This window comes from Panthera pardus, unplaced genomic scaffold (assembly GCF_024362965.1).
Source record: "Panthera pardus isolate Hobbes unplaced genomic scaffold, ASM2436296v1 HiC_scaffold_27, whole genome shotgun sequence".
NCBI classification, from domain to species: domain Eukaryota; kingdom Metazoa; phylum Chordata; class Mammalia; order Carnivora; family Felidae; genus Panthera; species Panthera pardus.
The window spans coordinates 52,368,005-52,383,394 of NW_026526843.1; the positions used below are offsets into that span (position 1 = coordinate 52,368,005).

At 31.9% G+C, this 15,390-nt stretch overlaps 1 protein-coding gene across 6 annotated transcripts in view; it reads right to left on the reverse strand.

The window, feature by feature from the left end:
* PCDH11X (protocadherin 11 X-linked) overlaps positions 1-15,390 on the reverse strand; it is a 154,863-nt gene that overhangs the window by 99,369 nt on the left and 40,104 nt on the right. For all 6 annotated transcript variants that reach the window (XM_053891437.1, XM_053891436.1, XM_019433708.2 and 3 more), the window contains exon 2: positions 11,771-12,354. In XM_053891437.1, the coding sequence (XP_053747412.1) occupies positions 11,771-12,310 (540 nt within the window). In that variant the 5' untranslated portion in view covers positions 12,311-12,354. The remainder of the gene's footprint in view (positions 1-11,770; positions 12,355-15,390) is intronic.

Here is a 15,390-nt window from a genome sequence, read left to right on the forward strand (position 1 = left end):
AATTATTGCTAAAATGTCTACACTACACAAAGCAATCTACAGATTTAATGCAATCCCTTTGTAGAATTTAAGAAACAAAACAAATGAACCTAGCATGAAAAAAAGAGGAAAACAAAAAACAGACTCTTAACCACAGAGAACCAGAGGCGAGGAGGGTGAGGGAATCGGTTAAAGAGGTGATGGGGATCAAGGAGGGCATTTGTTGTGATGAGCAGTGAATGTTGTATGTAAGTGTGGAATCACTAAATTCTACACCTGAAACTAATATTGCACAGTATGTTAACTAACTAGAATTTAAATAAAAACTTGAGAAAAAATAATGCAAATACTATCAAAATGCCAACAGCATTTTTCAAGAACTAGAACAAATTCTATTATAATCCTTAACTTTCTATGGAACCATAAAGGACCCCAAATAGCCAGAGCAATGTTGCAAAAGAAAAGCAAAACTGGAGGTATCACAATTACAGACTTCAATGTTGTTGTAATCAAAACTGTATGATACTGGCACAAAAATAGACACACAGATAAATAGAACAGAATAGCAATACCAGAAATAAACCCACAATTATATGCCCAATTCAACTTTGACAAAGCTGGAAATGATATCCGATGGGAAAGACAGTCTCTTCCACAAATGGTGTTGGAAAAACTGGTTAGCTACTTGCAAAACAATGAAACTGGACTATTGTCTTACACTATACACAAAAGTAAATTTAAAATGGATTAAAGACCTAAATGTGAGCATTGAAACCATAAAAATCCTGGAAGACAGCACAGGCAGTAATGTTTCTGACATAGGCTGTAGCAACATTTTTTATATATGTTTCCTGAGACAAGGGAGGGAAAAGCAAAAATTAACTATTGGGACTACGTCAAAATAAAAAGCTTCTGCACAGCAAAATAAACAATCAACAAACTAAAAAGCAACCTACTGAATGGGAAAAGATATTTAGTCAAAGATATATCCAATAGTTAGTATCCAAAATATATAAAGACCTTAAAAAACTCAACACTAAAAAACAAATAATCCAATTGAAAATAGGCAGAAGACCTGAACAGACATTTCTCCAAAGAAGATATAGAGATGGCCAACAGACACCTGCAAAGATGCTCAACATCACTCATCATGAGGGAAATGCAAATTGAACTACAGTGAGTATCACTTCACACTTATCAGTATGGCTGAAATAACATAAGAAACAACAACTTTTGGCAAGGATGTGGAAAAAAAAGGAATTTCTGGCATTGTTGGTGGGAATGTAACTGGTGCAACCACTGTGGAGAACAGTATGGAAGTTCCTCAAAAAGTTAGAACTAGAATTACCCTATGATACAGTAATCACACTACTGAGTATTTACCCCCAAAATATAAAACACTAATTCAGTGTCATATATGCACCTCTATTCTTATAGCAGCATTACTTACAATAGTCAAATTATGGAAGCAGCCCAAGTGTCTGTGGGTAGATGCCTGTATAAAGAAGATGTGATGTGTGTATGTGTGTGTATATATATATATATACATACACACACATACACACACACCAGAATATATACACAATACATACACATGTATATATACACATATACGTACAATGGAATACTATTCAGCCATAAAAACGATGAAATCTTGCCATTTGCAACAACCTGGATAGAGCTAGAGTATAATGCTATGCAATATAAGTCAGAGAAAGATAAATATCATATTATTTCACTCATATATTGAATTTAAGAAACGAAACAAACAAGCAGAGAAAGAGAGAGTGCACGAGGAACTAAGAAACAGACTCTTAACTATAGAGAACAAACTGATGGGTACCAGAGGGGAAGGGGATGGAAGTATGGGTAAAGTAGGTAATGGGGATTAAGGAGTGCACATTCACCATAAGCACTAGGTGATATATGGAATTGTTGAATCTGTATATTGTACACCTGAAACTAATATAACACTGTATGTTGACTATACTGGAATCAAAATAAAATAAAATTTTTAAGAAAATTTTCTAAAATGTTACTTCATCCTATTAGTGCCAAGCACTTATTTTAATAAGAACGGAGAACATTAATAAAGATCTATTTATGAATAAAATAAGTTTATATTTTCATTTTTCCCACTGGAGGTGCATTTTGATAATAACCTCAAGTTTTCAGGAACCTAATAGTCATTAGCATTTGATTTTTCATCTCTTTTGCTTTTCAGCATAGACCAAAAATGTTAATCTACACATCATATAAATCAGAGAATATAAAATCGAGTTATCTTAAAGTTGAAAGCATAAACTTCTAGTTAAAATTTCATCTTATAGTTGAAAAAAATGAAGAAATCATTATATTCAAACTCCTCTGATCCTCTTAGAGGCAACTATGCTTTCTAAGACAAACACGTTATTTATTATAGACTGAAAGTTCTGCCTCCAATAACATTAGTGTATCTTTACTCACTGCACCTGATACTAACTGCACACCACTTTGAGCTATGGTTACATAAGATAAAGTAATAGTAGTTCCTTCAGAAAAATAAAGTTTGTTTGCTTTTTGTCTCCAGGATATATTATTCAATGCTTAATTCTTAGCAATTTAATTCAAGATTACTAAATCTCTTTGTAGAAGAGTTTTTCACAATTTGGATTTTCTAAACCCAGATTTCAAAACATATCTAACTTTAACCATAAGTCCAAACTCATAGCCAATAGGAAAGATATTTAGTTCTCACTTAGTTTTAAAATTAAAGACCAAATAGTTGTATCTTTTTAAAAAATAAAATAGAAATAAGTGCCCAAATCCTTATTATGTGAAAAGACTAGCCCAAATTAAATTTTCTTTGAAGGGTGATTGAAAAGATAAAGATGCTTTATGAAATGGGCAAAATGGGTGAAGATTTCAACTAAGACCACTAATCTGAGAAAAACTTGATATTCATGCTCTGTCAGCACAAACTGTCAACCTTTGAAACACTGCCACACCTGTCTCAAGGGAAGCAATCAACACACTGTCACTAGACTAGTATAGAAACATTATTGATACATGCAAAGGAAGATGGAAATCTGAAGCAGAAAATGAAGACATATGTAATATGATTACACAAACTAAATTACCCTGAGTTCCAACCATAAGAAGAAGCAGGTCTCTGTAGTTTACATCTATACCTTGATTCAGATTAGGTACATGAAATTTATTTCTATTTGTGAAAAATTGGTTTCCCTGTCAACAAGACTTAGAATGTGAAAAAAAAGACTGTATAAATAACAGGCCATCATAATAATAAGATTAAATAAGATTAAAATTAAAGAGATACTGTAATAACTTATTCCTGGTGAACAGCTTCAAATGCTTCAAGAGCTCAATTGCATATATATATATATATATATATATATATATATATATATATATAAATAAAATATATGGTGCATATATTATATTATATATGGTGTATACAGATATATAAATATCTGCATCTAACTATATATATATATATAATATATATATACAATATATATATACACGTAAATATATATATACAATACATATATATACATATATATATACACATATTACATATATATATATAATAATTCCAGCCTTGGAATTGTTTCATACTTGCTAAATTTTCTAACAAGACCATTAAAAGGGAGATTAATTTTAATTATACAATTGTTATAATTATAGAGTATATATAATTATAATATATATATTATATATACCACATATAATATATAATAAAATATTTTAAAGTATATTATTTAATAACATTTAATAAAGCGATATATTTATGATATATATAAAATAAAATATATTTTAATACATAAAAGTGTATATACACACATAAATAAAAGTGTATATATGTACTTATATACATATGTAATTGTATATATAGATATATATAATTATAAATATTTAGCATAGGCAGTTGAAATTAAGGGAAATTATACTAAAATATGACGGGGAATTCACATTCTAGCATAACTTTACTTGAAACAAGGAAAAGTGAAGATTTTGTTTCTGGATGTTTTAAGTAGCAACCAACATCAGACATTTTTAATGAATATTTTTTTTTTCTTTAGAACGTATCCTAATCTCTTAAAAAGTTGAAAAAAAAAAAAAAACCTTGCCAGGGTCACACAGATAAGGTTTATTGTAACATAATTTTCTTTGTACTAAGCAGAATCACATGGAGGTTATCACTTCATTATTTCATTTTCACTTTCTCCTTTTTTTTATTTCTTTCTATTTTCTTCTTCCTCCCTTCTTACATCATGAACTTGTTGTGATCTCCATCCTCAAGATTATCTATCTATCTGTCAATTAAATCTAAGAGTCAGAGACCTTATTCTGGACCCCAACTTTATCATTTACTAGTGATATGATCATAAGCAAAATAAAATTATTACTCTAAAATGCATTTCCAGGGCGGCTGAGTGGCTCAGTGGGTTGGGCGTCAGACTTCGGCTCAGGTCATGATCTCGCGGTCCGTGAGTTTGAGCCCCGCGTCAGGCTCTGTGCTGATAGCTCAGAGCCTGGAGCCTGTTTCGGATTCTGTGTCTCCCTCTCTCTCTGACCTTCCCCCATTCATGCTCTGTCTCAAAAATGAATAAATGTTAAAAAAAATTTAAAAAATATAAAATAAATTTCCAAGTATTAAAAATGTGGAATAACATTTTCCTTGTTTATACCAAAGCAATCTAATATAACAAAAATGCAAAAAATAAGGTAAAGTATTTATAAATTAAATTTTTGAAGATAAATATTCTGTTTTATATTATTTTATATTATATACATTTTTGGTGCATCTATTTATTTTTATTTTAGAAAGAGAGAGATCATGAGTGAGGGAGAGGAGCAGAGGGAGAAATAGAGAATCTTAAGCAGGCTCCACACTCAGTGTGGGACCCAACAAGGGCCCAATCCCAAAAATCTGGGATCATGACTTGAGGCAAAATAAAAAATTGGACACTCAATAGACTGAGCCACCCAGGCATCCCAACATTTTTGATACATGATTTATTAATCATTTCCACCACTGCCTTTATTTTCACTTAATATAGAACTGTCAACAGTGGGACCCCTTTATGTGTACACTGACCTATTTTTCCCTAATTTTTTCCCTATATCTCCCCCTCCCCTCACATTTTGTTCTCCGAACTTTACATATACATTTTATATGTCCCTAGTTAGAATAAACTATGATTTTGCTAGTCTTGTCTATTCAACAAATATATAACAAATTAATATTAATTAAATTCTCATCCTCTTCAGCAGAAGTTATTATTATGGTTGGCTTACTTGCTTTTAAAGTGTAACATTTATTAAAGTTTATGGATGAATCATAATATATTTATTTTCTTTAATTTTATTTAATCTCTCCATCTCCTCAGCATACTTACTACTTTCATGACAAGACCTTTCTGTAAGTCAAAGTGTATCCAATTCAAGAAGCACTGAAAACTCCTGTTAAATTCAAGCAAACCTTGTCATCATCAAGACATATAGTCAAATTCATAAAATACACATACAAGGAAAGAATCCTGAGAGCATCAAGGGAAAAGAAAGTCCTTAATCTACCATGGTAGACAGATCAGAATCACAGGAGATCTTTCCACAGAAACATGGAAGATCAGAAGGAAATGACAGGATATATTCAACAGGCTGAATGGGAAAAATAAGCAGACAAGAATACTTTATCTAGTGAGGTTGTCATTCAGAATAGAAGGAGAGATAAAGAGATTCCTAGACAAACAAAAAAGTAAAGGAGTTTGTCACCACTAAAGTGGCCCTGCAAGAAATATTAAAGGGGATTCACTGAGGGGGAGAAAAAGACCAAAGCAACAAACACTAAAAGGAACAGAACACCACTAGAAACAACACTTTTACAAGTAACAAAATGGCACTAAATTCATATCTTTCAATAATCACTCTGAATGTAAATAAACTAAATGTTCCAATAAAAAGACATAGGGTATAACAATGGATTAAACAAAGAAACAAACAAACAACAACAAAAAAACAAGACCCATCTATATGTTGCCTGCAAGAGACTCACAAATATCATATGATTACATTAATCTGTAGAATTTAAGAAAAAAACATATGAACATAAGGGAATGAGAAGGAAAATAATAAGGTAAAAACAGAGAGGCAGGCAAATCATAAAAGACTCTGACATATAGAGAACAAACTGAGGGATGCTGGTGGGGAAGTGGGGGTGATGGGCTAAATGAGTGATGGGCATTAAAGAGGGCACTTGTTGGGATGAGCACTGGGTCTTATATGTAAGTTATGAATCACTAAATTCTACTTATGAAATCATACTAAACTACATTAACTAACTTTAATTTGAATAAATTTAAAAAAAAGAGACTCACTTTAGACCAAAATACACCAACATATTGAAAGTGAGGGGTGGAGAAATATTTATCATGCAAATGGATGTTAGAAAAAACACAGTAGCAACATTTATATCAGACAAACTAGATTTTAAAACAAAGACTGTAACAAGAAATGAAGAAGGACATTATATCATAATTAAGGGGCCTATTGATCAAGAAGACCTAACAATTATAAATATTTATGCCCTCCACTTAAAACAAATAAATATATAAATGAGTTTAAAACAAACATAAAGGAACTCATTGATAATAATACAATAATAATAGGAGACTTAAACACCCCCACTTACTGCAATGGAAAGATAATCTTAGCAGAAAATCAACGACGAAACAATGACATTGAATGACATACTGAGCAAGACAAACTTAACATATATTCAGAACATTTCCTCCAAAAGCAGCAGAATACACATTCTTTTTGAGTGCACATAGTGAATTCTCCAGAATATATCACATACTGTGTCACAAATCAGCCTTCACCAAATATAAAAAAGATAAAGATCATACCATGCATATTTTCAGACCGCAACACTATGAAACTTGAAGTCAACCACAAGAAAAAACTTGGAAAGATCAGAAATACATGGAGGTTAAAGAACACCCTACTAAAGAAGGACTGGGATAACCAGGAAATTAAAAAAGGAATTAAAAAGTACATAGAAGGAAATGAAAATGAAAACACGGCATTCTAAAACCTTTGGGATGGAGGAAAGGCAGTCCTAAGAGGGAAGCATGTTGCAATACAGGGCTACTCAAGAAGCAAGGAAAATCTCAAACTGGTGGGGAAGTTACACATAGCCTTACACATAAAGGAACTAGAAAAGGAACAACAAATATTGCCAAAATGCAGCACAAGAAGGGAAACAGTAAAGATTAGAGAAGAAATAAATGATATAGAAACAAAAAGTCAGTAGGACAGAACAACAAAACTAAAACCTGGTACTATGAAAAAATTAATAACATTGATAAATCCCAGCCAAAGAGAAAGGACCTAAATAAATTAAATTTTGAATGAAAAAAAGACATCACAACCACCACAGGAATATAAATAATCACAAAAGATTATTAAAGATATATGAATTTTTTTTTGTCAAAATTCTGGGCAATCTGGAAGAAATGGACAAACTACCAGAAACAGACAACCAACCAAAACTGAAACAGGAAGAAATAGAAAATTTTAACAGACCCGTATCCAGCAAAGAAATTGAATCAGTAATCAAAAATCCCCCCCACCCCCAACACACACATAAACAAAAAAAGACCAGGGCCAGATGGCTTCCCAGGAGAATTCTACCAGGTATTTAAAGAAGAATTAATATCTATTCTTCTGAAATTATTCCAAAAAATAGGAATGAGGGGTCCCTGGTTGGCTCAGTAGGTTATGTGTCCAATTCTTGATTTCAGCTCAGGTCATGATCTCATGGTCTTGAGATAGGGCCCCGTGTTGGACTCTGCAATGACAGCATGGGGCCTGCTTAGGATTCTCTCTTTCCCTCTCTCTCTTCCCCTCCCCGCTCATGTTCACGTCCTCTCTCTCTATCTCTATCTCTATCTCTATCTCTATCTCTATCTCTATCATCTCTATCTCTATCTCTATCTCAAAATAAATAAATAAACTTAAAAAAATAGAAATGGAAGGGAAACTTCCAAACTCCTTCTATGAGGTTAACATTACCTTGATTCCAAAACCAGACAAAGACCCCACTACAAAGGAAAATTACAGGCCAATATCCCTCATGAACATGGATGCAAAAATTCTTAACAAGATAATGGCAAATAGAATTCAACAGTACATTAAAAGAATTATTCACCTTGATCAATTGTAATTTATCCCTGTGCTGCAGGGAAGGTTCAATATTCACAAATCAATCACTACGATCCACCACATGAATAAAATAAAGGAAAAGAACCATATGATCCTCTCAAAAGAGGCAGAAAATGCATTTGACAAAACACAGCATCCATTCTTTATAAAAAAAAAAACCTTCAACAAAGTAGGGATAGACAGAATATACCTCAATATCATAGAGGCCATATTAGAAAGACCCAAAGTTAATATCATCCTCAATGGGGAAAAACTGAGAGCTTTTCATCTATGGTCAGGAACAAAGTAGGGATGTCCACTCACCATTATTGTTTTACATAATACTGTAAGTCTTAGACTTAGAAATCAGATAACAAAAATAAATAAAGGGCATCCAAATCAGCAAGGAAGAAATAAAACTTTCACTATTCGCAGATGGTATGATATTCTACGTAGAAAACCCAAAAGACTCCACCAAAAATTTCTAGAACTGATAAATGAATTGAGCAAAGTCATATGATATAAAATCAATGTGCAGAAATCTGTTTCATTTCTGTACACCAACAATGAAGCAGTAGAAAAAGAAATAAAAGATTCTATCACATTTACAAATGCACCAAAAAACATAAGATACCTAGAAATAAACGTGACCAAAGTGGGAAAATATCTGTAGTCTGAATATTATAGAACACTTATGAAAGAAATTGAAGATGGCACAAAGAAATGGAAAAACATTCCATGCTCCTGGATCAGAAGACAAACGTTAAAATGTCTATACTAACCAAAGTAATCTACACATTTGATGCAATCCCTACCAAAAAAGCATCAGTGTTTTTCACAGAGCTAGAGCAAATAATCTGAGGATTTGTATGGAACCACAAAATACCCTGAATAGCCAAAGCAATCGAAAAAAAATAAAAGCAAACATGGAGGCATCACAATTTTGGACCTCAAGGTATATTATAAAGCTTTAATCATCTAGACAGTATGGTACTGACAAAAAAACAAACAGATATAGACAGAATAGATAACACAGAAATGGACCCACAACTATATAGTCAACTAATCTTCAACAAAGCAGGAAAGAACATCCAATGGAAAAAAAAAGCCTCTTCAACCAATGGTGTTGGGAAACCTGGACAGTTACATGAAGAAGAATGAAACTGAATCACTTTCTTACACCATACACAAAAATAAATTCAGAATGGATGAAAGACCTAAATGTGAGACAGGAAAACACCAAAATCCTAGAGGAGAACACGGGAAGCAACCTCTTTGACCTTGGCCGTAGCAGCTTTTTACTAGACATGTTGCTGGAGGCAAGGGAAACAAAAGCAGAAATAAACTATTGGGACTTGATCAAGATAAAAAGCGTCTGCACAGTGAAGGAAAGGATCAACAAAACTAAAAGGCGGCCTACAAAATGGGAGAAGATATTTGCAAATGACATATCAGATAAAGGTTAATATCCAAAATCTCTGTAGAACTTATAAAACTCAACACACACAAAAACCAAATAATCCAGTTAATAAATGGACAGTAGATATGAATAGACATTTTTTCAATTAAAACATAAATATGGCTAACTGACACATGAAAAGATGCTCTATATCACTCATCATCAGGGGAATACAAATTAAAAACAATATGAGATACCACATCACACTTGTCAGAATGGCTAAAATTAACAACCCAGGACACAACAGGTGTTGGCGAGGATATGGAGAAAGAGGAATCTTCTTGCATTGTTGATAGGAATGCAAACTGGTGCAGCTACTCTGGAAAACAGTAGGCAGATTCCTCAAATGTTAACAATAGAACTATCCTGTAACACAGCAATTGCACTACTAAGTATTTAACTAAAGGATACAAAATACTGAATCGAACTGGCACATATAAACCCCAATGTTTATAGCAGCATTATCAATAATAGCCAAATTATGGCAAGAACTCAAATGTCCACTGACTGATGAATAAAGAAGTAGTGTATATGTAGAATGGAATATTACTCAGCTATCAAAAATAATGAAAGCTTGCCATTTGAAACAGTTATTTTAAAACATCTCCAAAAATCTTCTGTATGTGTATCTACTTTCTACTGGATGTTTATTATCCCAATTCTGCCTGTGACATTTACATTGTTGTCTTCATATTATGACCAAGGAAACTAGAAGTCAGAAAAATTAAGCCGGAGGTGGCATATCTAGTCAGCAGTAAGCACAAAATTGTGATCTATATCTTTCTGACTCCAGCATATTTTTCCATTTCATCAGATAAGGAGATACCATTACAGAAGGCTTACCTATAAGTGCTCATTTATAAATATTCTACCCCTTATCTTTTACTTCTTATACTCACACACAAATATGCATTTCAGTTGAATTCACTCAAGAGATCTTTAGCCTTTGATTTTTGAATATATTCATAAACAAATATATCTTTACAACACATCAGCATCAGCTGAGCAGGTTTACAATATATCTCTTTCAGGCCAAAACCTTCAGATGATATACATCAAAATAATCTTTGTATTTTTAGAATATTTTGTAACACTGGCCATTATGTTAAATCATAATCTTGTAGCGAATAGTCAGAAAATGTTTATAAAACTTTAAAAATACCTTGATCAATCTATATTAATTCTACACATTTTTTTCCACACATTTTCCAAAATCATTCAAGTGCATTGAAACTATTTCACATACCCAAATCTGAGTTTCTTATTATCCTATGTATTCTATAGATAATTAAAAAGAATCACCTGTTCACTTGTTAAACAAGACCCCTCTGCACATATTCCAAATACCAATTATTACACCTATTCTTCTCTCTGTCTTCCCTACCCCAAGACCCAAGTCAAGCCAAAACAGGTACTTCAGATAAACTGAAACTTTTTGGCTAAAAATCTTACTTACCTTTTATAGCAAATGAGTGTTCTGTGTTTTCAAATAATTAGAACAAAATGAAAATATTTAACATTAGCAGCACATTGGCTAAAATTTAATCTCATTCTGATGACTCAAGCGATGCTTAAAGATATTTCCTTGACGGGAAATCATCATTAAAACTATTATTCTGTATATGTGCAGAAACGTTAGTAATAAAAAATGTTCTATTCACCCCTCAAATAAATGTATTTGGCATCTTGTCTAATGGCAAGATAAAGCTTTCTATCTAAAATGACCACTGAGTAAAAGTGATAGATTTATGAATTTATTCTTAATGTTTAAATTTGTTTGTTTAGGTCCACTTCGTGGCAGAGTCATGATTAGACAAATTAAAAGTAAGGTATTAGGTAGTTTATTGATTTTTAAGTAGCAGGGTTGAGCTCCTTATCTGACTCCTATAATAGATTGTTAAAGGAAACATGAACAACCGCTTGAAAATAAATGTACATAAAGTAAAAATTCATAAACCACCTGCAATTGCAATCACTGCATTGATGAATTTCCTCCACTATGCTTGAACTCTAAAAAAATTGTGTTTACTCAATTTTGGCTTTCTCAAAATTTGAAGTATACTAAGATATTTTTTCCTTTTAAAAATGAATTTTCTTTAAAAAAGTGTTTTTAAAACACACCTTAATCAGTTGGTAGTTTTGAACTCCATTTATTCCTATGTCAGGATCAATATCTGCTGGGAGAGCATACCGAGAGTTTATAGCCGAGTTCTCCGGAATTGATATATTGATGACTGTTGCTGGGAATAATGGTGCGTTATCATTTATGTCTTCTAACAGAAAACGTATCTTAACCAGTCTAAATATTTCATCTGGCAAAACGGCAACCTCCACTTCATAAAAGCAACGGGTTTCCACCAGGATATCAGCACATAATTTCTCACGATCAATGCGAGTTCCAGCAGTGAAGATCTCACCAGTGCCCTCTTCAATTCGAATCAGGGGCACATCTCCAGTCTTGTACACTAGCTTAAACTGCATAGGAGATGTGAGGGACTTCTCTGGAATCAGTGACAAGTTGAGTTCTTTCAGCAAGTCACCTATCAGAACATTTCCTGGCATTTCTTCTCGGACTGTGTAGTTTTTCTCCTGGGCGTCAGACTGAAACACGACGCATGCTAACAGGACTGCAAATATATACGTCCCAGACAGCAAGTCCATAGCAAGCACAATTGTGATGTTTCTCTGTATCAACACACGGATAGCTGTCAAAGAGAAATGGGGAAAAAAAGGAGATAGAGCGAAGAGGAAGAAAAAGAAGAAATTATTAAAGCCAACCATTAAAAGTGTGTTAACTAAATGCTCAGTTTTAAAATCATTAAATTAAAATATTATTACAATTGACACTATTAAATAATATTATACATTTTTTTCATTAAGGCAAATTATACAACATACCTATAGTAATTAAAAGACTCAGTATTTATTAACGTGGTCATCATTGATAAAAATATGTAAAAGATATAATATACCAAGATAGATAAAGGTAATAAAAATAATTTAAAACACTGAATTCAATACTTAAGGGACAGTAAGGTATATCTTTTACCAATAACAAAAATACAGTCATTATGTATTATTATAATATGGTTTTCAAATGTAATTCTTCTATTGGTAATAAATGTTTTATGCAATATTCCATGTGTTCATCTCTGTACATCAAAAAAAAATCAATCTATGTGAAAAGAAATCAAGAATCATAACATATGAAGGATTCAGGAAGTTTGGATTAAAGAAGTAAAATCCTGAGATAGAGGAGGGGGTTGATGTGACAAATGGTTATAAATGAGAAGAACTACCATGTGAAAATGAGATTCAAGTTTTCTTTCTTTGGATGAGAGGAATAAGACTAGGTAATAACTGCAAGGAGGCAATTTTCAACCCAACATAAACAATTGCCTATTAAATTATTCTGTGGGGAAAAAACAGTTTTCAGATGATAGTGAGAAGTTAGCTAATCAGCTTAGATATACATGTTTATGATTTGGTAGATAACATCCAAACATTCAATGGAAGAAACTGACTAGAAGATATTCTAACTTTCAGAATTTATGTTTATAGATTGAAAGTAGATCATATTAAAATGGGTTTTCATGGGGGGCCTGGGTGGCTTCAAGTCAGTTAAGCATCCAACTTTGCCTCAGGTCATGATCTAGCAGTCTGTGAGTTTGAACTCCATGTCAGCCTCTGTGCTGACAGCTCAGAGCCTGAAGCCTGCTCCAGATTTTGTGTCTCCTTCTCTCAAAAATAAACGTAACAAAAACGTCTCTCTGATTGATTTTTCCCCCTTGCTTATTATTTTTCACTTATTGAAATTTGCCAAATTATTTCAGGTCTCTAGTTCTTCTGATAATATTCAATAACAAATTTTTATTTCCTCATAACTTGGAATTTTTTCTTCAGTTTCCTTTATTAATTCTCAATTTGGTTTGTTTGATATAGTATCAATTTGGCATACTATCTTTTAATATCTTGTGTCAAGAAACATTTTAATGTGCTTCTGGATGTTATTTATAGATAATCTATTAATATAAACAAAGTAAAATTTGTATCATGCTGCACTAAATGCTATCAGATGTTATAATTTTACAATTAAATAGGAATTAATGCAGCTATCAGATGTTATAATTTTACAATTAAATAGGAATTAATGCAGCTATCAATGCATTCAAAATTTTTAAAAGATCAGCTGACAGATGGTCATTTAAAAATCCATAACAGAAAATTATTTTTTCATTACAGAAAATTATTAATGCACATAGGTATCTAATTAAGGAAGTTCTCAATATTTATTGATAATTGATAACATTAACAAAATTCTAGTAATGGTTCTAAATACAGGAAGACTCATGAAATGATAGATATAAATAAATTTGTTATAAATATTATGGTCTGATTATGTCAATGTATTATATTAAATAATTTTTCCACTGTATAGCTGTGCATCTGCAGTTTTAAAAAAATATGCACTTGGACAGGTCAGAAGACACAAAAGTGAGAAAAAAAGAAACCTTCCTATTTGCAATCATTAATAGAATAAATGTATTTGTTGCAACAATTGAAATAGTTTAGGTCAACCAATAAATGAACCAGATATACTTGAAACATTTCATTTAAAAATTCTTATCACAGAAGTAAAAACATATATATTATGAATCCACCCACTTTCCTGTGTTGAGAAGTTCATGCCATTTATAAAACATTTTAATAGTGAGTAATGCTGTACTGAAGACATTCTCTAGCCTAATAAATACAAAAAGACTATTGCCTAGGGTATTTTTAGCCTATTTGTTCAACGATGAACATTGGGATTAAATAATGTAATAAAACGTTTTACAAGATTTAATTTCTTATGAAATATTGGCTCTATATAAAAATACCCATTTGTACTTGCTGTGTTAATATGCACAAATATACTTGTACAAACATTAGAAATATAGGACGTATAAAATGCTTCAATGTCTATGTGTGTGGTTTTGTAAGTACTATGCAAACATAAGCAGAAATAAAAATAGGACAGTGACAATTGGAATTAAAACTACTACTCTCTTCTTATTTTACCGTTAAGCATTACACATTATTACAACTGACAGAAGAATACTACAGACCATTTTTTAAAACATTGTATGCATGTTGCAACATCTCTACACAAAAGGAGGAATTAAGAAAGTGACCTAATTCCAAGCAGTCCTCTTCTGCCAACCCATTCTAAATCTGTTCCACTCTTTCTTTAATAACATCATAAAATAAAACTTTTTAATATGTGTTTTTCAATTGAAATTCTATCAGGGGTTTTAAAAACTGGAAAGTATTGAGAAAGAGGACAATGACATTTCTAAAACTTAAGCAAATAGCCATATTGCAAGCATAGAGAATATATTTACCCTCTTTCATAAAGGTTTAGTGACTTATTAAAAATATTTATTAAGTTTTTAAAACAAAATGTGTCAGGCACTGTTCTGAGCACTGAGAATAAATCAGTGAACAAAACAGACAAAAATCTCTGTCCTTGCAGAGTTTATCTTTCATAATTTAACTATTTCAGAATGTCTTTAATTCAGGGTTCAATGAATAACAAACTCAACTCTGCCTCTATCAGGATATAAACATGCATAATTAAATAACCTCAATCTCCAGATTTTTATTCCAACCCCTTACACTTACCACTTGAAAATGTATTCGAATCTTTAAGATTAAAAAGGTTTTCCTTTAAAATGCTGAGTTTGCTTCTTTGACCAGTA